The 25,705-nt window shown below is 39.2% G+C and overlaps 1 protein-coding gene across 6 annotated transcripts in view; it reads right to left on the bottom strand.

The window, feature by feature from the left end:
- The window catches only part of TFDP2 (transcription factor Dp-2), a 78,282-nt gene that overhangs the window by 37,680 nt on the left and 14,897 nt on the right, over window positions 1-25,705 (bottom strand). For all 6 annotated transcript variants that reach the window (XM_049867166.1, XM_049867167.1, XM_049867168.1 and 3 more), the window contains 2 exons: window positions 12,925-13,028; window positions 1,221-1,342 (listed from right to left, as the gene is read on the bottom strand). In XM_049867166.1, coding sequence (XP_049723123.1) covers window positions 1,221-1,342; window positions 12,925-13,028 — 226 coding nt within the window. The remainder of the gene's footprint in view (window positions 1-1,220; window positions 1,343-12,924; window positions 13,029-25,705) is intronic.

Here is a 25,705-nt window from a genome sequence, read left to right as displayed (position 1 = left end):
GGTGAAATGCATCTTCTAGACATACATGAAAATTTTTATAAGAACTGAATAAAGGCCATGGGCTTATCGGTGATCCTATCATTTCATCTCATTTGATAATGGAAAAGTATACCAGACTCCTCTTCTGTGTGTGGGTGTGTCTATGGTTTAAAAGCACTTTGCCAGGGTTACTTAATTAATTTATTCCCTTAATTCATTTGATATCCATTAAGCAAGGAGCTTCCTACTCACCCCACATTTACTGTCCACTTGCTAGAACTCACACATAAAAGTCAATAACAGAGCTACCACTGCAGGACGCCATCATGGAAGTAACTTCAAATTGAAGACAAAATGAGGTTTTGAGCCATTTATCTAACTTTTTTTTTTAAAGGAAGCATAAATTGCTAAAATTATAAGACACAGAGAAAGGCTAGGTAAGAGTATTTTACAGGCAAAGATGAAAAATGTAAAATTATGATACTAAAAGTTACAAATTAATATAAAAGGAACTGACTTAATTGTCCAGTGTTTAAAAGAATTGAGGGAAGACAATGAGATTTTTAATACATTTGGCCTCCTTTTTTACTAGTTCTTTTTCTGGCTCTTAAAAAAAATAATTCTTCACAGGGAAAATGCTGGTTATAGTAATAATTAACATGTTTCTTGTGTGTATTTAAACAATATAAAATATAGTTTTTGTATCTCCAAAGCAGCTAAATGTTGTAATCATAGCAAGGACTCCTATTTCAGAGTTGAAAAAAGGCAGAAGATTCAGTTACAAGCTCTTGTACTGTCATTCATTTAAAAATGGCTGCTCTAGAGACTATCCATATCTAAAATGTAAAGTAAAATAAAATAGGTGATTTTGAAGAAAACACATTGGGCTTTAAGAAGTAGACTAACATAGAAGTCCCTGGGTGTTATAACAGTTAATGCACTTGGCTGCTAACTAAAAGGCTGGAGGTTCAAGTTCAGTCACAGGTGCCTCAGAGGAAAAGCCTGGCAATCTACTTATAAAAACCCAGCTATTGAGAACCTTACGGAGCACAGTTCTACTCTGACACACACGGGGCCACCATGAGTTAGAGCTGACTTGATGGCAGCTGGTTTACCTGTTTTTTTGTTTTTCTAAGATTAATATAAAACAAGAATGGAAGAAGATAAGATGGTGAGAAAAAAAGGTCAGAACTTAAAAAAAAATTTTTTTTTTTTTAAACAGTAAATTACAACATTCTTACCCTGGGACCCAGCCAGTAGCCTCTGCTATGTGTGTCTGAGTAACCATGGCTGGTGCAGGCGTATATGGACTCCCGATCAGAACGCTTCCTGCACTGGTTAGTCTCTGTGGTGTGCTTATAATCTGCAGAGTTAGGAACAAGGAAAACAGTATTCTTAGATATTAAGAACAGGCTACAGGCAGAAAATAATGTTGACATTTAACTTACACACAAGGAGGAAACCTTGCTGTTTAAAATGCACTTAGTAACAATCATCTAAGATAGAAGCAATACCTTTGACTCGCTTACATCCTAGGATCTTGAAGCACAAGTATCCTGAATACTGACGTCTAAGTGAGGCCACAAGGCAGGTTTCAGCAAGTGAGGAGCAATTTGGAAGGATTAAGCTGGCAACTGGCAATGCTTTAAAAAATCAGGGAAATAAAAAGCCTCCTTTGAAATTATAAAACCTAAATGCCACAGAGCTTCATTTACTAGAACGAGGCTAATAGCAATCAGATTTTCCCAGTCTGTTATACACTATATAATTGGGATTATTGCATAGATGAAGTATATATTATAGATGCAATTTTTTTCAAGAGTATCTCCTCATGTCATTAAATACTCTTTAAAGACATTTTAAGATCATAAAATATTCCACCACATGATTATTTCCTTATTGTTTTATATATATATATAGTCTCAACTCACACTTGTGCAATGACCTTGGCCTAAATTTTTATTTCCTAAGTATAGACTCCCGAAAGGGAACTAGTGGAACTATAAACATGGACTTTTAAAACAGGCTCCTTCATATGTGTTACCAAACTGTCAGGTTTTCTTGTAATTTTCATTGGTGAACAGAATGTGTTTTTTTGAAAGATGTTTATAATAATTAGTACAAATTAACAGTATGGCAGCCTTTTAAAGTATTTTCATCAAAAAATAAGGGTACCCCGGATACCCGTTTACCTCAGTACTGGAGTCACCCCTGAGGTTCACCTGTCAGCCAAAGATTAAAACAAACAACAACACATGCAATTCAACCATGTATACGAGACTAAATGGGCACACCAGCCCATGGGCAAGGACGAGAAGACAGGAGGGGACAGGGAAGTGGATGAATGGAAATGGGAAACCCAGGGTCAAGAAGGGGAGAGTGCAGACATGTAGCAGAGTTGGCAACCAGTGTTACGAAACAATGTGTGTTCATTGTTTAATGAGAAACTAATTTGTTTTGTAAACTTTTACCTAAAGCACAATAAACATAAATAAAAAATAACGGCATACTCTAGCGAATGGAGTTATTAATGAAACAAAATTGGTCCCGTGTTGATAATTGTTGAAGCAACTGCCAACTACATAGGTGTTTTCTCTACTTTTGTGTAGGTTTGAAATTTTCCACAATAGTAGGGGTTTTTTTTTTTAAGTCCCAATTAAGAAATAAACGCATCTGTATCAACTACACATCATTTTAAAGAAAAAAAAACAGCTCTTAAAGCATTCTATTTCTATCGCCTTAAGCACTTCAAAGTGCATATCAATTCTTGTCTCCCTGAAGGACTGAAACATGCTTCTGCAGCCACAGGGTCTAAGTTGAATCATTGGTAGAAGTATGAAGCCCATTAAGTTAGTTGTTAACATATGGAACCAAAAGCAAGGATTCAAATGCATTTCAATCTCTTCCACTTGAAGGAAACAGTCTAGCAATAACCTCTGAATTATAAAAACTGTTCAGACTTAGTTATTGAAATCCAATCAACATTTAACCACTTACTAAATATTTAGGAACTTTAGTTATTGTCTGTTTGTGTTTGGCATTATACCAATTTGGGGGTAGGTGGATATTTCCACCTATAAATACATAGGTAATAATTTAATAAGTTAATTTTATAGTTAATAATAAAAAAAGACAGTAACACTGACAGATGTCTAGAGAACTGTGACTGTCTACAATATGCCCAGGATTATTATACAAGGCATTCAGAAAGCAGCTTGCCTCATGAGAAAACATGATTTCTAGACAATGTATTTGTATCTCTCATCAAATTCTGCTTGGCATTCTAAGGATGACTGTACCTCCCACCCTCAGCCCCATTTCCGTAGAAGATCTTTAAGGGTAGAGAAAGTGCCTTGCTCAACTGTGGATTTGCAAGGTCTAGCAGTGTTAGGAGACACTCATAAAGAAGGCACAATAAATATTTACTCAACTGAGACAGAAGATACAACTTTTAAAACACTGAAATGAAGTAGTTCCTTTGTTCACTCTATGCTAGAGAGATTATATAAAATTGAGTAAGAAAATACAATACAAAGAGCAGAGCTCTCACCAATCACTATTTCACACTATCGTTCTCTATTATGCTGATCTTGGGTGCTGACAGCTTAAGAGAGGAAATGTGAGTATCTGATCAGTCTGGTCTACTCTTCCTAGAAGGGGAGTCTCCAAAAAGTAACCCTAAGCATTCTAACTTACCCACGAAAACAGACTGCATTACCTGTACAATGTTGTTAATTAAGGAATTCTTTTCCTATACTTGCTTGTTACTAGTAGCCTACAAGTGCCTCGTTTTTTATTTTTAATTTTTATTGTGCTTTAAGTGCAAGTTTACAAATCAAGTCAGTCTCTCATACAAAAATTTATATACACCTTGCTATATACTCCTAATTGCTCTCCCGCTAATGAGACAGCACACTCATTCCCTCCACTCTCTATTTTCATGTCCTTTCGGCCACAAGCTCCTCATTTTTACCTGACTTAAGGGGTAAAGAAAAGAACGAAGAAGGAAAACAGCAGAAAAAAACTGGGTATGTTTATTGAGAATGACTGTGGAAATGAACTGCTGGGTTCTAGTGTCTGCTTGTTTCTTTCTCAATGTCAGATTGTTAGCTGATATTTCTTGCTGATCTGAGAGTTATTATCTCTAGCAATACCGTGTCCCTTTCTTCTAGCACAAGGTCTGCTACATAGTAAGCACTTAATAAACATTTCCTGAATGAACAAACTGGAGGGATGAGAGACTTGAAGTAAAAGAACAAGTCAGAAGAACATGTGAGACGCGCTGAGCTCCTAAACTAGGATACTGGCCATGAATCTGAAGAGATGAAACCAAAGGAAAGTCAATAAATTTTGTTTCTATAGGTGATAAGCTGGACACACTTTATAACACTGAACCTTAATTGGGAAATCCATAAAAGTAGGGTTTTTTAAATAATTAAAACTAGACGTTAAAACATACTTGTAATATTCAGACAATCTGAATAAGAGAAATGAGCGTTTACCTTAAAGTTCAGAGCCCTCCCCAAACAAACAAAAGGCATTTTTAATTTAAATGTAATCATGTGGATTCTCAGACAACAGGTTACCTTCAGGCTCTGAAAATCATAGAGCAATTGAACCTCATTCTGGAGATTTTCTGCCCTCAACCAACATATCTTAAATACTACTGCCATCTACAGTAAGAAAAGCCATGAAAACTTATGTATTCTGAAAGGAAAAATAATCTACATAATTATAAAGTGCTATATTAGACTATTTCCTTTTTTGACAAAATTCCAGTTTTTCACCATAAGAAACATACAATTTGTGACCTTTGAAATAAAATAACCATGATCACAAGGTAAAATTACAATCCAATAGGCTAGAATCTCACTTTCTGAACTCAGATGCTAAAAAGGGAGTCTTTAACTTTCTTTGAGATCTCTTCGAGAATCTAAAAATAAAAACAACAAACAAAACTATTCACTCATCTCACCAGTGGGGAAAATGCAAACCCTTGAAAATCGTATTGGTCCAAAGACTACAGATAAATGCTTCTGGATTAGTGAAATCTTTTAATGTCTCTCCCATTGCCATTGAGTTGCTTCTGACTCATAGCAACCCTACAGGACAGAGGAGAACTGCCCCATAGGGCTTCCAAGGTTAATCTTTATGGAAGCAGACTGCCACATTTTTCTCCCTTGGAATGGCAGGTGGGTTCCAACCACTGACCTTCTGGTTAGCAGCTGAGCAATTAACCACTGCACCACCAGGGCTCCTTTTAATGTCTAGTCTGCCCTAAAAAAAAGAGCCCCAGTGGCACAAACAGTTAAGAGCTTGGCTGTTAACAGAAATGTTGGCAGTTTGAACCCACCCAGTGGCTCTGTGGGAGAAAGACGTAGCGATTTGCTTCCTTTAAGATTGTTGTGTTGTGTTGTTCATGGTCCTGCACTATCTGCTTGAGCCCACTGTGTCAATCCATCTCCTTGTGGGTCTTCCTTTTTTTCGTTGACCCTGTACTTTACATCATACTTTACCAAGCATGATGTCCTTCTCCAGGGACTGATCCCTCCTGACAACATGTCCAAAGTATGCTTCCGAGGAGCATTCTGGTTGTACTTCTTCCAAGACAGATTTGTTCATTCTTTTGGCAGTCCATGGTATAGTCAGTATTCTTCAACAACACCACAATTCAAAGGCATCAATTCTTCAGTCTTCCTTATTCACTGTCCAGCTTTCAAATGCGTATGAGGCAATTGAAAACACCATGGCTTGGGTCAGGCCCACCTTAGTCCTCAAGGTGACATCTTTGCTTTTAACACTTTAAAGAGTCTTTTGCAGCAGATTTACCCAACGCAATACGTCTTTTGATTTCCCAATTCCTGCTTCCATGGGTGTTGATTACGGATCCAGGTAAAATGAAATCCTTGACAACTTCAGTCTTTTCTGTTTATCATGATGTTGCTTATTGGTCCCACTGTGAGGATTTTTGTTTTCTTTATGCTGAGGTGCAATCCATACTGAAGGCTGTGGTCTTTGAGCTGCATCAGTAAGTGCTTCAAGTCCTCTTCTCTTTCAGAAGGCAAAGTTGTGTTATCTGCATATTGCAGGTTGTTAATGAGTCTTCCTCCAATCCTGATGCTTCGCTCTTCTTCATACAGTCCAGCTTCTCTGATTATTTGCTCAGCATACAGATTGAATAGGTATGATGAAAGGATACAACCCTGACACACACCTTTCCTGACTTTAAACCATGCAGTATCCCTTCGATCTATTTCAATGACTGCCCCTTGATCCATGTACAGATTCCTCATGAGTACAATTAAGTGTTCTGGGATTTCCATTCTTTGCAGTGTTATCCATAATTTGTTATGATTCACACAGTCGAATGCCTTAGCATAGTTAATAAAACATAGGTAAATATCTTTCTGGTATTTTCTGCTTTCAGCCAAGATCCATCTGACATCAGCAATGATATCCCTGGTTCCACGTCCTCTTCTAAATCTGGCTTGAATTTCTGGCAGTTCCCTGTCGATATACTGTTGCAGCCACTTTTGAATGATCTTCAGCAAAATTTTGCTTGCATGTGATATTAATGATATTGTTTGATAATTTCTACATTTGGTTGGATCACCTTTCTTGGGAATAGGCATATATATGGATCTCTCCCACTCAGTTGATCAGGTAGCTGTCTCCCAAATTTCTCGGCATAGATGAGTGAGCACTCCCAGCGCTGCATTTGTTCAAACATCTCAGTAGGTATTTTGTCAATTCCCGGAGCCTTCTTTTTGCCAATGCCTTCGGTGCAGCTTGGACTTCCTCCTTCAGTACCATCAGTTCCTGATCATATGCTACCTCCTGAAATGGCTGAATGTTGACCAGTTCTTTTTGGTATAGTGACTCTGTATTCCTGCTATCTTCTTTGGATGCTTTCTTCATCATTTAATGTTTTCCTCATAGAATCCTTCAGTACTGCAACTCAAGGCTTGAATTTTTTCTTCAATTCTTTCGGCTTGAGAAATGCTGAGCGTGTTCTTCCCTTTTGGTTTTCTATCTCCATGTCTTTGCATGTGTCATCATAATACTTTACTTTGTCTTCCTGAACTGCCCTTTGAAATCTTCTGTTCAGCTCTTTTAGTTCATCATTTTTTCCTTTTGCTTTAGCTACTCGACGTTCAAAAGCAAGTGTCAGAGTTTCTTCTGATATCCAGTTAGTTCCTTTCCTTCTCCCCTGTCTTTTTAATGACCTCTTGCTTTCTTCATGTATGATATCCTTGATGTCATTCCACAACTTGTCTGGTCTTCAGTCAGTAGAGTTCAACTTGTCAAATCTATTCTTGATATGGTCCCTAAATTCAGGTGGGATATATTCAAGGTCGTACTTTGGCTCTTGTGGACTTTTTCTAATTTTCTTCAGTTTCAACTTGAACTTGCATATGGGTAACTGAGGTCTGATCCACAGTCAGCCCCTGGCCTTGTTCTGACTGATGATATTGAGCTTTTCCATTTTTTTTCCCCACAGATGTAGTCAGTTTGATTCCTGTGTATTCCATCTGGCGAGGTTCATGTGTATAGTCGCCATTTATGTTGGTAAAAAAAGATATTTGCAATGAAGAAGTCATTGGTCTTGCAAAATTCTATCATGCAATCTCCAGCATTGTTTCTACCACCAAGGCCATATTTTTCAACTACTGATCCTTCTTCTTTAGTTTCCAGCTTTCACATTCCACTCACCAGTAATTATCAGTGCATCCTGATTGCATGTTTGATCAATTTCAGCCTGCAGAAGTTGATAAAAAATTTTCAATTTCTTCATCTTTGGCTTTAGTGATTCGTGCATAAATGTGAATGACAGTCATATTAATTGGTCTACCTTATAGGCGTATGGATATTTTTCTATCATTCACAGCGTTGTACTTCAGGATAGCTCTTGAAATGTTCTTTTTGATGATGAATGCAACGCCATTTCTCTTCAATTTGTCATTGCTGGCATAGCAGACCATATGATTGTCCAATTCAAAATGACCAACACTAGTCCATTTCACCTCGCTAATGCCTAGGATATCCATCTTTGTGTTCCATTTCATTTTAGACGATTTCCGATTTTCCTAGGTTCACAGTTCATACATTCTAGGTTCCAATTATTAATGGATGTTTGCAGCTGTTTCTTCTCATCTTGAGTCCTGCCACATCAGCAAATGAAGGTCCCAAAAGCTTGACTCCATCCACGTCATTAAGGTCGGCTCTACTTCAAGGAGGCAGCTCTTCTTCAGTTGCATTTTGGGTGTCTTCCAATCTGAGGGGCTCATCTTTTGGCACTGTATCAGACAATGTTCCACTGCTATTCATAAGGTTTTCACTTGCTAATTCTTTTCAAAAGTAGACTCCTGGGTCCTTCTTCCTGGTCTGTCTTAGTCTGGAAGCTCCATTGAAACTGGTCTGCCATGGGTGAGCCTGCTGCTATTTAAATAGTGGTGGCATAGCTTCCAGCATCATGGCAACACACAAGCCCCCACAGAATGACAAACTGACAAACGCATGGGGACCTTTAAAATTACAGTCAAGAAAATCCCATGAGGTCATCTACTCTGTCACACGGGTCATCAGGAGTCAAAATCAACTTAACAGCACCTAATAACAACAGCCCTCTAGAGTTCTAGTTTGCCTTCAGCAAATCATGTGGTGTTTCTGGGTCTCAGTCTCCTTGTCCATAAATTGAGGGAGCTGGACTATGTGGTGTCTAAGATCCCTCCTAGCTTTACTACTCTAAGACTTATCAGCATTTAGAATCCTGGTTAGACTGAAAAGTTGAATCTTGCCATTATGAGCACCTGCCATTTCTAGTTACTTAACTTGTCCTCGTCCCCAAGACAGAGAAAGATGAACACGTTCAAAGTAGTTTAATCCTTTTCACATTTTCTCTTCCCTCGAAGGTTTGGTTCTGTGGATGACTGTAGGGTCAAAGAAGTAACTCCAAATGTATGAATATTCTGCTTTTGGCCATAGCCATCCATCCTAAACAGGTATGACCTCTTGTCCTACCTGACAATACCTGAGGGAGACATTTTAGCATAACGTATTACAGGTCTACTGTTACTATATGATGGGTGGAGAAAACATAACTCTTTACTTAACTGTTGATGGGAGCTTTAGATGACCAACTTCCTGACTCTGTTTCTATAAGTTCAAAAATGACACTATTCTGGTAACATTGTCAGAGTTTTTGTGCTGCATAAGTGAAACTTTTCTCTGTAAAGTACTTACATCTGCTGCCCTACAGCCTCAGTGAAGCCAAGGGATCTGACTAGTTGAAGGTGCAAAATCCTGGTAAATAGCACTAAGAGAGGGTAAGATCCCCAGAATAAAAGTTACTGCTATTAGTTTCTAAAATCACAGAACAGAAAATCAGATTTTTTTGTTTCCCCTCTTGGGGTCTTTTGAAATTTCTATCTACCACTAAGATTAAGCTTCCAAGGGACACGTGAAGTTTAAAGGGCAGGTAGAGGAAAAAAAAGGCCGTAAGGAGCAAACCAAATGGATGAGGTTTTGTTCAAGCATTCTCTAACTAGACAAAAAATTTTGAAAATCATATCTCTATTTGGAAGAAGGATTGAGGGAGAGGGGTTCAAGAAAAGAAGATGAAGAAAAGAATCTAGAAATGGCACTAGTTGGGGTCCTACAATAGTCAGGAAATCAAAAAGACAATTCTGATTCCTGCTCCAAGGACTGAGTGCTGTGAAAAGCTCCTCAGGAGCAGGAAGACGAAGTGAGGCCTTGGGCTGGCCGGGCTTAAGGGAAAGCCCCAAGTCTCCTCTCCTTCTTCTGACCTCTGTTTTGCTGATTCTGAGGTTTGCAGTAATTGGGTTAGGAGTATTCATGACTACTTAGCATTGTCAGAACTGAACTGTGTAATGGTTTACATGCATATTGGTTCAAATTGATGATTTTGTTTATAGATTAGTCCTTTGGGAAGAAATATTACATGTTTCCAAAAGAGAAATTCAAATTTGAGCCCTGGCAGCATCGCTAAAATATAACAGAAAACATTCTTTCAAAATAGAGGAGTACAGTAAGGCCTAGACTCATAAAGCTGGGGTATGTTTGTTTGATTTTGGTGTTTATATAATCATAATTCAAACTACTGACTTAAAGTCAGTGCCTTATTCCATTTCCACGTACTGTAGTGGTTGGCAAGGGGTAAATGCTCAGCAAATGTTTGAAAACAGACCCTGAGCTACCTTGAAATGGGAATGTCATGGGTTGAATTGTGTCCCCCAAAATGTGTGTCAGCTTGGTCGGGCCATGATTCCCAATGTTATGTGGTTGTGTTCCATTTTGGGATTGCAATTTTATGTCAAGGAGGATTAGGGTGGGATTGTAACACCCTTACTAAGGTCACATCCCTGATCCAATGTAAAGGGAGTTTCCCTGGGGTGTGGCCTGTACCACCTTTATCTTACAAGAGACAAAAGGAAAGGGAATCGAGCGGAGAGTAGGGGACCTCATACTACCAAGAAAGCAGCACCGGGAGCAGAGCACATCCTCTGGACCCGGCATCCCTATGCAGAGAAGCTCCTAATCCAGGGGAAGATTGATGATGAGGACCTTCCTCCAGAGATGACAGAGAAAGCCTTCCCCTGGGGCTGACACCCTGAATTTGGGCTTCTAGCCTACTAGAGTGTGAGTGAATAAACTTCTGTTTGTTGAAGCCACCCACTTGTGGTATTTCTGTTACAGCAGCACTAGATGACTAAGACAGCTGGAGTATGTTTGTTTGAATTTGGTATTTATATAATCACATTTCAAAATACTGACTTAAAGTCAGTGCCTTATTTCATTTGCACGTTCCACAGTGGCTGGCAAGGGGCAAATGCTTAGTAAATGTCTAAAAAATAGACCCTGAACTACCTTGAAATGGGAACATTTACCTGAGTTTAAGGCTCTATAAGGTTTGGAGCTAGATTACATTCTTGACATACTGACAGTAAATTGTAGGGGATCTTTAGTTTGGATTCTGCAGATGGTTAACGGTTCTTGACCGACTAAGCAAAATGGCTTTCTATGTCTGAAGTATGTGTACATACTTTAAGACTTTCTGAAACCATTACGTATGTTAGGAGATATGTTTCTCTAAGTGACGTTACATTTAACATACTCCACGGTGCTGATATTAGGGGACCTCTCCCTGCTCAAAAAAAAAAAAAAATCCTTACTGCTCCATTAATGAGAAGAATGTACGGAAAACAAAAAGGTATTGTTTAAATGTTTAAGTACTTTTGCTAATGATTCCAAAACCCATTGCCGTCCAGTCAATTCCGACTCCTAGTGACCCTATAGGATAGGGGAGAACTGCCTCATAGGGTTTCTAAGGAGTGCCTGGTGGATTTGAACTGCCGACCTTTTGGTTAGCAGCCGTAGCACTTAACCACTATGCCACAAGGGTTTCCATGCTAATGGTACTTGAGGCTATTTAAATTTGGTATAGTTTTAGAATAGTTCTATGCAATCTTATTTAAGAAGGTAAGATGTTTAAATCTGGCACAGCGCACTACAGCCCAGAGCTCCTGGGCTCAAGCGATCCCCTAGCCCCAGCCTTCCAAGTAGCTGGGACTACAGGCCACTGTGCCCAGCTTTAAATTAGTGTTTGTGTAAATACGTATGTTAAGAGAGGTGGGTGGATGTCTACATTTCATAGAAAGCCAAAGGAACACATTCATCAAAACTTCTGATACATTCAAAATTCTCTTCTCACCTCAACTTTTGCCATGACCCTGGCTCATTTCTATGCGATAATCCATCCACCTCCAGTCTCTTAGAATATCTTGATTTCCTCAACTCTGGGGACCTTCTATCTCTACTGCAGCAATCCATTATCTGACTTGACCCCAAATATTTTCCAGGACTGTTTTTCTTGTAAACACATCTGGCCTAAAATCCCATTATCTCACTCTAATTCCTGTCTTCCCAACTCTCTCACGTCCTCACAATGACCCTGCTCTTTGACCTCATCAAATTTCCATTTTCTCCTACTCTCCATTGTCCTGCCCTTAATTAAATCTTCACAGCCTGATTTCTGTTTTTTTGCTGCTCTCAGCGAAGTCATGATTACCACATGCTTTACATTTTATGTATTTCAGATAATCTTCATGAAGGCACTTGACTTTGTACACAATCCCAGTGTGCTGTTTGGATTGTCTCCCTAGGAAGTTATACATATAATTCTTTTTGTTTTCTGGTAGAATTTTAGAATATATTGAGCACTTGTCTTGAAGTCTTTGGATAAAATCTTTAATTCAGGTTCATAGCTATGGCCCTACCAAACAGATTTTTTTTTTAAAGTGGACAACTATCAGTAAAAGGTATTTCCCTATTAAATAAGGTTTTCTGAAAGTGCTCTACACATCAAGCTCTGGCATAACTAACCAACAATTTTAGAAGAAACAGTTAAATATTTTCCATTTTTCATTCATTGTGTCGACTGCTACCAATAATGATGAATTGCCATGCTGCTTTTCCCTCAAATGTTCTTTAACGGAAAAAATTTCAAATTAAGAGCACCACATATAGATTAACTCTTGAATATATAGTTTATGATGGTTAAGGTTTCTTTATAAGAAAAAGAAAAAAGGAGAAGAGTATAAAATATAACACATGTCAAATCAATTATTAAGCAACTAAAAACATGAAAAGCCCCACATAGTGAGTAAAACCTTAATTTTTATGAATTTTCCAGAGTTCGTAGATTCAAGTACATGAAGGCTAAACATGAAGAGCGCAATGCCTTTTTTCCCCTTCAAGACTTAACCAGCCAGCTATATTCAGATAAAAACAAAACTTTTTAAAGATGTGATAGAGATAACTGAAATTAACTGGAAAATCTGATGTAACATCTTTACTACAATTAGCCTTTAAATGAGTCTTGCCTAAGCACAGTTTCGAACTTTTAATATTTGATGATTTTCTTACCATTTGGGGTCCAACATTCACATTTATTGGTCCTAAGGTTTTTGGTAAAATCTTTGTTGGTGAGATGGTGTTGGAAACTGGAAATGCAACAAATGAAAGGTTACCTGAAATGATATCGAAACATTAGATTAGTGTTCTGCCATATCATAGCCTATCTACACGTCCAGAGTCACAACCCCGGTTTTGCCAAAATAATTTACAATTATCTCGAGAAGCAAATTCTACACATGAAAGCTTACGGAAAAGCCTTATTAATGACGGGTTTGTTCTAGTAAATACAATTAATTCTATTGAATAAGAAATCTATAAAACACAGTTCCAATCTATCTGACAATTAACTATTGGACTTTTCGTTAGTGTCTGATTTTAGAGGAAGAAAGTATCTAGGGAATACATAATACAAATCATAGCTTATATCAACCGAGAAACCAAGTTAGGTCTTTATTAGACATCACAGAACAAAAAAATGTATGGAATTTAACATGATGAAAAGTAAAATTCTATCTGAATTTCTTTACAGTATATTTATAGTACAGAATCTCAAACAGTATATGGATTTTTATATAAAATTTAATATGTTTATCAAAATGTTGAGTTTGTAGTTTTTAGAGGTTTTATAATAGTGGAGGAAAAATACATGTTATCTAGCTATTTATGTTGGGGTTTGTGGGATCTACACGGTATTTCCCAGGGAATTTCAACAATAAATTTCTAATTAAGGTAGCATAGTGCTACCAACAAAAAAACAACCAATAATTTTCTAAACTACCATATCATCTACTTACTCCTCTGGGCAAATTTCAGTTCATCAGTGGTTCTCATAGAGTATGACAAGTGGAACTGAATACAACAAATGAGTTAGCCCAGGATGTATGTGAAAGAGAAGAGGGCCCATATTGAAACCTGAGGGGGCAGGGGAGAACAGTTAGGAGCAGGACTAAAAAACACCTCCTTCTCAGTCTCCTTCTCAAGTGGCCCCCTTCTTCAGCTATTTCAAATCCTGACCACACTTCTTAATCCCCTTCTCTTACTTCCTAATCCTCAGCAGATACCTATGTTTCCTGCAGTAAGGAAATTAGGCTGTAAGGGCAAAATTACAGCTCTTTCTCCTGAACCTGTGAACTTAACTGCACTGGCTTAATTTTTACTTTTTTCCCTTTGAGTGAAAATGTCCCTTATTCTCATACAAATTAACTCATTCACCTCTGCTCAGCTCTTTCTGACTCCTCAGCAATCTCACCCATTCATTATCTACTTTGCTTCCCGAGTTTCAACTATGCCATTAGCTTTTTCTCTCTTTCTGCCCATCTGCCACCAGGGACCATTCTCCCTAAAATTCCCAGCGTCAGGTCAAATTCTTGATCCTTCTCACACCCACTCAGCAAGGCTTAGTACCCAAATCTGCTTCTCCTTCATGTTCTCAATCTTGTTATGTGACTGAGTCTTGACAAAGCATTGGCCTATGATCATCACCATCACCCACCCAGTGACCCAACTCAGAAATAATCTTCCCTCAACTTTGCCTCTCAGCCCCCTCCCTCATCCACTGACCACAATATCGTCCTTGATTTCTCCTTAATTTGCTCCCTTTATGACCCTGTATTTGTTTAATTTGGAACTTCATCAATTCTGGCATGAATAAAGTTACCCCTAAGTCAGCAGTGTACCTCTGTGGCTGAGCACTGGAATCACTTGGGGAACAACAAAAAAACACTGATGTCTATGTCTGACCCCTGAGCTGCTCGTGGTGAACCTGGGCATCAGATTGTTAAAAGTTCTCCAGATGGTTCCACTCAGCAGCTGGGCCGATCATCACTGCTCTAACTGGATAAATATCCTGCCTCAAATAGCTTTTCTTGCCCCTCCCCATATCTGTAACAAACCAGTCTTTCAATTGGTGGAACTATTTTGGACATTCACCTACTTAAGGCCTTCGAAGAGTCAACAACTTTCTGAATGCCTCTCAAACTCAGTGGGGCATTTGAAGATCTTACCCCAGCTTCCCTTCTCAGCTTCATCTTCAGCTACGCCCCCACATGCACCCTACTCTCCAACTAGACGAAATATCTGCAGTTCCAGAAAGGCTCCAGTTCAACCACCCCAGCTTTGGTGCACGCCTTTCCTTCTGCTGGTGATGCCCTTCTCTACTGGGCCAACTCCTACCAGCACTTCAAAATGGACACATTCCGTACCCTTTGCTGACTGATTGCCAGGTGCCATGCGCTACTCCAGGGGCTTCCTTCCCATATATACACCATTGCGTTAATGCTTAAAACAAAAATGTGAAATAGATTATTACTAAATCCATTTTACATATGAAGACACTGAGATGAGTGAGGAGAATGACTCTGTACAAAGTTCTGTAGGTAGAGAGCACCATAGCTCTACCTCGAAGCCCACGTATGCTCTGTGTGTCATCTCCACCTTAAAAGCTGTCCCCAGACAATGCAGTCTAGGTATTAGATGCCCCTCTTCTGGATTTTCATAAAACCTTTTATTGTTTATTTGTAGTTCTCTACTGTAAGTGGGCTATGTCTCTCAGTTTTGTATCCTAGAACCTAACTTAGTCCCTGGTACAAAGTATGTGCACAAAACCATAAATACGGTTGGATCAGCACAGCTGAAGCTATTATCTTCTTAATCCAGGTGTCGTACTTCCTGCAATGCAGCCTGAAGTGCATCCTTTGTTATTTTCAACAGGGATCATAACTCAAACTGAGTTTGCAATCAACTTAAATACCAAGTCATTTGTCTATTGTTTCTGTTTTTAAAGCATGACAGACTCATCAGTATTATCAAGTAAAATTTCCCCACCTTCTAACTGTGCAACTGACTTTTCTTCTTAACATAAATTCCACGCCTTATCAATTGAGGCTAATATCACAACTCCCCAAATATGGTTATTCACCTGTGGGAGAATTCAGTCAGGTGGGGAATAACGACCAGTGATTCCGGGAGTAACGGCATCTATGTAATTGGTAGACATGTGGCTTAAACTCAATCCCAGGCAGGAGAGGAACACGCCACAGAGCTGTGCAAGAAAGAACACAGCCCTGAAAGAGTCTGGCTCTCCAAAGTTGGTTTTAAAAATGCTCTTAATGCCGCTGACAGTTTTAGATGAGATCATCTCTGCTACACCATACTAGAAGCAAAAGTAAAAAAAATTGCAAAAAAACAACTGAAGCAAGAAACTCAAAAAAGATAATTAAAGTTAGGATGCATAGGTCCTAATTTTAAACTTTCAGTAATAAAGGAAAATAGAAACATAAAATTTTGGTCAAAAGAAGAAAGAAAGAATTAAAACCAGATCTACCATGCCAATTAAAATACCAAGAGAATTTAGAAGGAACATAGTAAATTTGACAAATAGATACTATAACAGGATCTGGAAGAGTAAAAGTAGAAGACAGCCAAGATAATTTTGAAAAAAGAGAATAATGGGGAAGAAATTTCAAATTTCCAGTTTCAAAATTATTACAAAGTTACAGTAATTGAAATAATGTGGTACTAGCAAAGGAGCTTGGATCCACAATCACCCATGGAAGCAGCAGTCAAGAAATCAAAAGACACATCGCATTGGGCAAATCTGCTGCGAAAGACCTCTTTAAAGTGTTCAAAAGCAAAGACGTCACCTTGAACACTAAGGTGCATCTGACCCAAGCCATGGTATTTTCAATTGCATTATATGCATATGAAAGCTAGACAATGAGTAAGCAAGACCGAAGAAGAATCGACACCTTTGAATTGTGGTGTTGGCGAAGAATATTGAATATTCCATGGATTGCCAAAAGAATGAACAAATGTGTCTTGGAGGAAGTACAACCAGAATGCTCCTTAAAAGCAAGGGTGGCAAGACTATGTCTTACATACTCTGGACATATTATCAAGAGGGATTAGTCCCTGGAAGGCAACATGCTTGGTAAAGTACAGGGTCATTAAAAAAGAGGAAGACCCTCAGTGAGATGGATTGACACAGTGGCTGCAACAATGGGCTCAAGCATAACAACGATTGTGAACATGGTGCAGGACTGGGCAGTGTTTCGTTCTGTAGTACACAGGGTCGCTGTGAGTCGGAACTGACTTCACGGCACCTAACAACAACAACAGCAAAGGAGCACACAGAGAAAAGGACAGTGAACTCAGAAATGAGTTAATTTATGTCTGAAAATCAATAGCAAAAGGGTAGATTGTTTAAGAAATGATGAGATTGTCCATTTGTATAAAAGAAACCTTAGATTTCAATTCCTCACCCTGCACAAAAATTAATTCCAGAAAGATAAAATATTTAAACATAAAGATTCAAACCATCAAAGTATTAGGAGAAAGTAATAGAAGACAATCCATATTCATGGATCAGAAGATTTAGCATTGTTAACTTGGCAATACTCTCCCAATTAAGTTACAGATGCAAAGTAATCCCTATCAGATTCCCAGCTGACTTCTTCATAGAAAATGACAAATTGATTTTATAAAATTCATATAGAATTGCAAGGGTCCTGCTACGGACTGAACTGTGTCCCCCCGCCGCCCCACATATGCTGTAAATCCTAACCTCTATGCCTGCAGTTACAGTCCCACTGGGGAATGAGTTTTCTGCCATGTTAATGAGGTAGTGTTAGTGTGGAGTGTGTGTCTTAGTTGTCTAGTGCTGCTATAACAGAAACACTGCAAGTGGATGGGTTTAACAAACAGAAACTTATTTTCTCACAGTCTAGGAGGCTAGAAGATTGAACTCAGGGCACCAGCTCCAGGGGAAGGCCTTCTCTCTCTGTGGGCTCCAGGGAAAGGTCCTTGTCATCAATCTTCCCCTGGTCTAGGAGCTCCTCAGTGCATGGACCCCGGGTCTAAAGGACACAGTCTGCTTCCAGCGCTTCTTTCTTGGTGGCATGAGGTCTCTATCTTTCTGCTCACTTCTCTCTCCTTTTATTTCTTATAAAAGATGATGTAAGCCATACCCCAGGGAAACTCACCTTACATCTGATCAAGGATGTGACCTGAGTAAGGGTGTTGCATCCCACCTTAGTCTTCTTTAACATAACCTAATGTTGCCTCATTAACCACAGAGGTTAGAGTTTACAACACAGGAAGATTGCATTAAATCACAAAATGGAAGGCAACCACACAATACCGGGAATCATGGCCTAGCCACGCTGACATATATTTTGGGGGGACACAATTCAATCCAGGACAGTGTTTTGAGTTAATCTCTTACAAGAGATAAAAAGAGCAGATCAGGCAAGCTGAGGTGGGGAAAGGGAGATGTGAAGCCACATGAAGATCACCCATGAGCAGAAGCTCAAAAAAGACAGGGTCCTTCCTCCAGAGCCAACAGAGAGAGAAAGCCTTCCCCTAGAAATGGCACCCTGAATTTGGACTTCTAACCTCCCAAACTGTGAGAAAATAAACTTCTGTTTGTTAAAGCTATCCTCCACTTGTGGTATTTCTGTTACAGCGGCACTAGATAACTAAGAAAGGACATAAACAAGACAATTTTGGAAAAGAAGAACGAAATGGGTAGACTCACACTTCCCCATTTCAAAAGTTACTACATAGCAAGGGTAATCAAGGCAGTGTGGTGCTGGCGTAAGGACAGATCAATGGAATGGAACTGGAGAGTCCAGAAATACAAACCATGAGTCTATGGTCAACCGATTTTCAACAAGGGTGTCAAGACTATTTAATAGGGAAAGAAAACTGTTTTTATCAAATGGTGTTGGGGCAGCTGTATAGCCATATACAAAAGAATAAAGTTGGAATCCTACCTCACACCATATATAAATTTAACTCAAACTGGATCAAACACTTAAATGTAAGAGTTAAAACTATGAGACTCTTAGAAGAAAACACAGGGGTACACCGTCATAACCTCAGATTTTGCAATGGATTCTTAGATATGACATCTAAAATGTGAGCAACAAAAGAAAAGAATAGATAAACTGGACTTCATCAAAATAAAAAACTTTTGTGCTTCAAAGTACATTATCAAGAAGGTAAGAAGACAACCCAGAGAATGGGGAAAATATTTGTAAATCATATATCTAATAAGGAACTTTTATCTAGAATATATAAAGAGCTCTTACAATTCAATAATAAAAAGACAAATAGCCCAATTTAAAAATTGGCAAAGGATCTGAATAGATATTTCTCCAAGGAAGATTATACAAATGCCCAATAAGCACATGAAAAGCTACTCAACATCATTAGCCATTACCCCAGTTACCCAGTGCCGTCGAGTCGATTCCAACTCATAGCGACCCTACAGGACAGAGTAGAACTGCCCCATAGAGTTTCCAAGGAGCGCCTGGCGGATTCAAACTGCCGATCCTTTGGCCAGCAGCCGTAGCACTTAACCACTAAGCCACCAGGGTTTCCTCATTAAATCCAAATCCAAATCACAATGAGATGCCACTTCACACCCACTAGGATGGCTAGAAACAAAAAGTCAAACAATAACAAGCACCGGCAAAGATTTGAGAAAATCAGAACACTCACACACAGCTAGCGAGAATGTAAAATGGTGCAGTTCCTTTGGAAAACAGTGTGGCAGCTCCTCGAAAGGTTTAACATAGAATCACCGTGTGACTCAGCAATCCCACTCCTAGGTATACACTCAAGAGAAACAAACATGTGTGTTCATGCCAAAGCTTGTATAGGAATGTTTACAGGACCACTATTCATAACAGCCAAAAGATAAAAACAACCCAAATGTACATCAGCTTATGAACAGATAAAAAAAAAATGTGATCTATCCATATAAAAGAATATTATTCAGTCATAAAAAGAAGTGCTGATACATGCCACAACATGGGTGAACCTTGAAAACATTATACTAAGTGAAAGAAGCCAGCCACAAAAGATCACATATGATATGATACCATTTACATGAAATATCCAGAATGGGCAAATTTAGAGAGACAGAAAGTAAATTAATGGTTGCTTAGGGCTCGGAGAATGGTGAGGGCGTTTGGGAGTGTGATTAAATGAATTCCTTTGTGTGACCTTTTGCTCCGCTCTCTGGAAAAACAGCTTGAGAGATTTCTCCCCTTAGCCCTGAGGAGTTGCCTTTGCCCTTGTTTTCTATTCCGGAGAGTTTGTTAGTCTTGTCCAGGCTGATAGACATTTCCTGGGTAAGCTATAACGAACTTTTGTCTGGCCCTGGGCTGAAGCCTGCCCCATAACTGGTATGTGCCTTGCAGAGATTGGTCCATAGACTATGCAAATGAAGTGTCTGTAGCCTATCGAGAGGAGACTGGTCAGTTTGTGGCCTTGCTGGGAGGGGCTGTGCCTTGAAATGGACAAAGAATTGTTCCTATGTGCAGCCAACCCCACAGAAGCTTTTCAGACAGAAAGACGCAGGAAGAGAAGCAACAGGAAGAAGTAGAAAGAAGAGAGAAAAGAGAAGAAGCAGAGAGAGAGGGGGCAAGGAAACTCTTTAAGAGCTGTAACACAGGTCAAGGGCTGTAACACTGAAGACAGTGAGAGGCTCAGAAATGGCCCAGCAGCCGAGGCAGCAGTGACAGGCCTGGAAGGGGCCATGTGGCAGAGTCAGTGGTGACAGGCGGCAGGGCCAAAGGGAGCCTATTCTCAGGGGGTTGAGAGAAGCCTGTCCTGAGGGGGCTGAGAGGAGCCTACCCTGAGGGGGCCGAGAGGAGCCTGTCCTGAGAGGGCACAGAGGAGCTGACCTCGGGGCTGAGAGGAGGCCTGCACAACTGAGAGGAGCTAAGAGAGTTGTCCTGCACATGCTTCCTGATCCTAAGTTGTATAGCCCATTGATCCTGATCCCAAGTTGGACCCTGTTACTTCCTTAATAAACCACTTAACTATAAGTATGGTCTCTGTGGCCACTGCAAAGAATTATTGAACTCAGAAGAGTAGACAGTGCTGTGGGAGGGATGGCTGGTGTCAGAATTGGTAAAAACGTTGGAGAGTGGAGGTATGTCTGACCTCCACTTCGTGGGAATCAGTTTTGGGCTGATCCTGGTCATCACCCCCCCAAGTTAGACAGGTTCTAATGATGATACTACTACTATTCCTACCATTTCACATGGGTGACAACAGAAGTGTACAGGGTTTCTTTCTGAGGTGACGAAAATGTCCTAAAATTGACTGTGGTGATGGTTGCACATATCTCTGAACATACGAAAATCCTTAGAATTGTACATTTAAAGGATGAATTGTATGGCATGTGAATTATATCTCAATAAAGTTGCTTTAAAAAAAAAAAAACAGTAAATATTTCCTGAAGTCTTCTTAAAACCAAACAATAGTTTAATTCACTAGTAAAAAATGTCTGCCTTGAGCAGTATGCTCTTTTAAGATCTGTGTACATGGGATCAAGGAGCCCTGGTGGTGCTGTGGTTAAGAGCACTGCTGCTAACCAAAAGGTTGGCAGTTCAAATCCAACAGCTGCTCCTTGGAAACTCTGGGGCTGTTCTACTCTGCTGTAAAGGGTCGCTATGAGTCGGAATCGACTTGACGGCAACAGATTTGGTTTGGTATGTGGGATCAAACTGACAACAACAAATCAAAAGATGAGATAGGAACCTTAAGGGGCAGTGAGTGTGACTGTGACAATGGCTGTACAACTCAAAGAACGTAATCGATGTCACTGTACATGTAGAAATGGTTGAACTGGTGTACATTTTGCTGTGTATAATCTCAACAACAACAAAATAAAAAAAAGAAAATAATAGAACAGTATTTTTATCATTTTGGGAATTATAAAGCCTTTCTAAGCATTTATAGAATTTAGAAATCCTAAGAGAAAGAAAAGAATGGCAAAATTGACTGCCTAAAAATCAACATTTTCTACACAGCAAAAGACCCAATATATTTAAAAGACAAATTTTACACCAGGCAAACAAATTTACAACACACTAGTCATTAGATTACTGTCCTTAATTTTTATTTATTTATTTAACATCCCCTTATAAATCAATATGCAAAAGACAATATTCCAATACAAAAATAAGCTGAGTACATGAATATAAATGGCCGTAATCATATGTAAAGATGTTTGATTTTAATATTCAAAGAATTAGCTTTTTTTTAATAAAAAAGAAACCTTATTATCTACCAGACTGATAAAGATTAAGAAGTTAAATAATGCTCTAAATTTTATATGTGAAGTATCAATGGAGCCCTGGTAGTGACAACGGTTAAGCACTCGGCTGCTATCCAAAATGTTGGCAGCTCAAACCTACCCAGTGACTCTGCAGGAAAAAGGCCTGGCAATCTGCTTCTGTAAAGATTACGGAAGTTGGAACTGACTAGATGGCACCCAACAACAATGCTAAACACTAGAGGTATTCAGTGAACAAGTGACACTGTCCTCCACACTCAAGAGACTAACATAATCTGTTGGTGGAGGAGGTTACTGTAGAACCTTTCTGGAGGGCAGTCTGACTATGGAACGGTTTGTCAAGGTACAAATAGAGAGTAGAAAATGTAAATAAGTGCTTTAAAAGCAATTATATGCATTTTAAAGACTCTTTCCACCTCAACAAATGTCCTTTCAACTGCTCTCTGCTGCCTAAGTGGCAAGCTCATCCCTGGCCTCCACAACAACATCACAATTAATAACGGGCACATTCTCTGGCTAACAATTCCTCTAGTGGAAATACACCCTAAGAAACTAAGCAGATAAGAACAATGGTCTATGTCCTAGGATTGTAGCACTGGGGATAAAAACAAAAACCTGGAAACAATTTAAATCTATAAACACTTTTCGGTACAAGTATATGATGTTCCTAAAAATACAAGCACTCAGAGCTGCTTGTATTGCCCTAGAAAAATACCCTTGTTGAATTACAAAAAAATTTGATTAGTATTATTTCATTTAACAAAAAAACTTCGATATCCCAGGCATTAGTGAGCTGAAATGGACTGGTATGGGCCATTTTGAATTAGACAATCACACGCCCTACAATGCTGGGAATGACAGCTCGAAGAGGGATGGCATTGCATTCATCATCAAAAAGAATATCTCAAGATCTATCCTGAGGTACAATGCTGTCAGTGATAGGATAATATCCAAACACTTCCAAGGAAGAACAGTTAATATGACTATTATTCAAATTTACACACCAACCACTAACGCCAAAGATGAAGAAATTGAAGATTTTTACCGACTTCTGCAGTTTGAAATGGACTGAGCATGTAGTCACGATGAGCTGATAATTACTGGTGACTGGAATGTGAAAGTTGGAAACAAAGGATGACCACCCACTGCTGTCGAGTCAATTTGGACTCATAGCGACCCTACAGGACAGGGTACAACTACCTCATAGAGTTTCCAAGGAGTACCAGGCAGTTTCGAACTGCTGACCTCTTGGTTAGCAGCCGTAGCACTTAGCCACTACGCCACCAGGGTTTCCAAAGAAGGATGAGCAGTTGGAAAATATGGCCTTGGTGACAGAAATGATGCCGGAGATCGCATGACAGAATTTTGCAAGACCAACAACTTCTTCATTGCAAATACCTTTTTCACCAACATAAACGGCAACTATAAAAGTGGACCTCGCTGGACAGAATAAATAGGAATCGAACCGACAACATTTGTGGAAAGAGACGATGGAAAAGCTCAGTATCATCAGTCAGAACAAGGCCAGGGCTGGCTGTGGAACACAAAGACCAGACGAGCTGTGGAATGACATTGAGGACATCATACATGAAGAAAGTAAGAGGTCATTGAAAAGACAGAAAAGAAAGAAAAGGCCAAAATGGATATCAGAAAAGACTATGAAACTTGCTCTTGAATGTCAAGTAGCTAAAGCAAAAGGAAGAAGAGATGGAGTAAAAGAGCTGAACAGAAGATTTCAAAGAGTAGCTTGAGAAGACAAACTATTTTAATGACATGAGCAAAGACCTGGAAATAGAAAACCAAAAGGGAAGAACACGCTCAGCATTTCTCAAGCTGAAAGAACTGAAGAAAAAAAATTCAAGCCTCGAGTTGCAATACTGAAGGATTCTATGGGGAAAATATTAAATGACAAAGGAAGCATCAAAAGCAGATGGAAGGAATACACAGAGTCACTATACCAAAAAGAATTGGTGGACATTCAACCATTTCAGGAGATAGCATATGATCAGGAACTGACAGTACCGAAGGAAGAAGTCCAAGTTGGACTGAAGGCATTGGCAAAAAACAAGGCTCCAAGAACTGACAGAATACCAATTGAGATGTTTCAAGAAACAGATGCAGAGTTGGAAGTGCTCACTCATCTCTGCCAAAAAATTTGGAAGACAGCTACCTGGCCAACCAACTGGAAGAGATCCGTATTTATGCCTAGTCTCAAGAAAGGTGATACAGTCAAATGTGGAAATTATCAAACCGTATCATTAATATGACACATAAGTAAAATTTTGCTAAAGATCATTCAAAAGTGGCTGCAGCAGTATGTCAACAGGGAACTGCCAGAAGCTCAAGCCAGATTCAGAAGAGGATATGGAACAAGGGATATCACTGCTGATGTCAGGTGGATCCTGGCTGAAAGCAGAGAATACCAGAAGGATGTTTACCTGTGTTTTATTGACTATGCAAAGGCATTCAACTGTGTGGATCATAATAAATTATGGATAACATTGCAAAGAATGGGAATTCCAGAACACTTAATTGTGCTCATGAGGAACCTGCACAGATCAAAGGGCAGTTGTTCAAACAGAACAAGGGGATACTGACTGGTTTGAAGTCAGGAAAGCCGTGTGTGAGGGTTGTATCCTTTCACCATACTTATTCAGTCTGTATGCTGAGCAATAATCTGAGAAAAGTTGGACTATATGAAGAAGAATGCGTCATCAGGATTGGAGGAAGACTCATTAATGACCTGTGTTATGTAGATGGCACAACCTTGCTTGCTGAAAGTGAAAAGGACTTGAAGCACTTATTGATAAAGATCAAAGACTACAGCCTTCAGTATGGATTACACCTCAACATAAAGAAAACAAAAATCCTCACAACTGGACCGATAAGCAACATCATGACAAACGGAGAAAAGATTGAAGTTGTCAAGGATTTCATTTTATTTGGATCCACAATCAACACTCATGGAAGCAGCAGTCGAGAAATCAAAATATGCATTGTATTGGGCAAATCTACTGCAAAAGACCTCTTTAAATTGTTAAAGTGCAAAGATGTCACCTTAAAGACTAAGGTTTGCCTGATCCTAGCCATGGTGTTTTCAATCGCCTCATATGCACACAAAAGCTGTACAATGAATAAGGGAGACTGAAGAAGAATGGACACCTTTGAATTGTGGTGTTAGAGAAGACTATTGAATATACCAAGGGCTGCCAAAAGAACGAACAAATCCATCTTGAAAGAAGTACAACCAGAATGCTCCTCAGAAGCAGGGATGGCGAGACTACGTCTCACATACTTTGGATGCGTTATCAGGAAGGATCAGTCCCCGGAGAAGGACATCATGTTGGTAAAGCAGAGGGTCAGCAAAGAAGGGGAAGACCTTCAAGGAGATGGATTGACACAGTGGCTGCAACAAACAGCTCAAGCATAACAATTGTGAGGATGGCGCAGGACCGGGCAGTGTTTCGTTGTGTTTTTATTTACATGGGGTCGCTATGAGTCAGAATTGACTTGACGGGCACCTAACAACAATGTGTATACACACACACACTCATATATATATGTGCGTGTGTATATATGTGTGTGTGTATATATATATATACACACACACATATATGTTTATATGTGCATAAAAGTCTGGCAAGATAAACAACAAATTCAATAGTGGTTAAAAAAAAAAAACAAAAACCTGTTGCCATC

This window comes from Elephas maximus, chromosome 23 (genome assembly GCF_024166365.1).
Source record: "Elephas maximus indicus isolate mEleMax1 chromosome 23, mEleMax1 primary haplotype, whole genome shotgun sequence".
In the NCBI taxonomy this organism is placed as follows: domain Eukaryota; kingdom Metazoa; phylum Chordata; class Mammalia; order Proboscidea; family Elephantidae; genus Elephas; species Elephas maximus.
The sequence above is the reverse complement of the archived record's forward strand: the minus strand, read 5'-3'. Positions and strand labels throughout refer to the sequence as shown.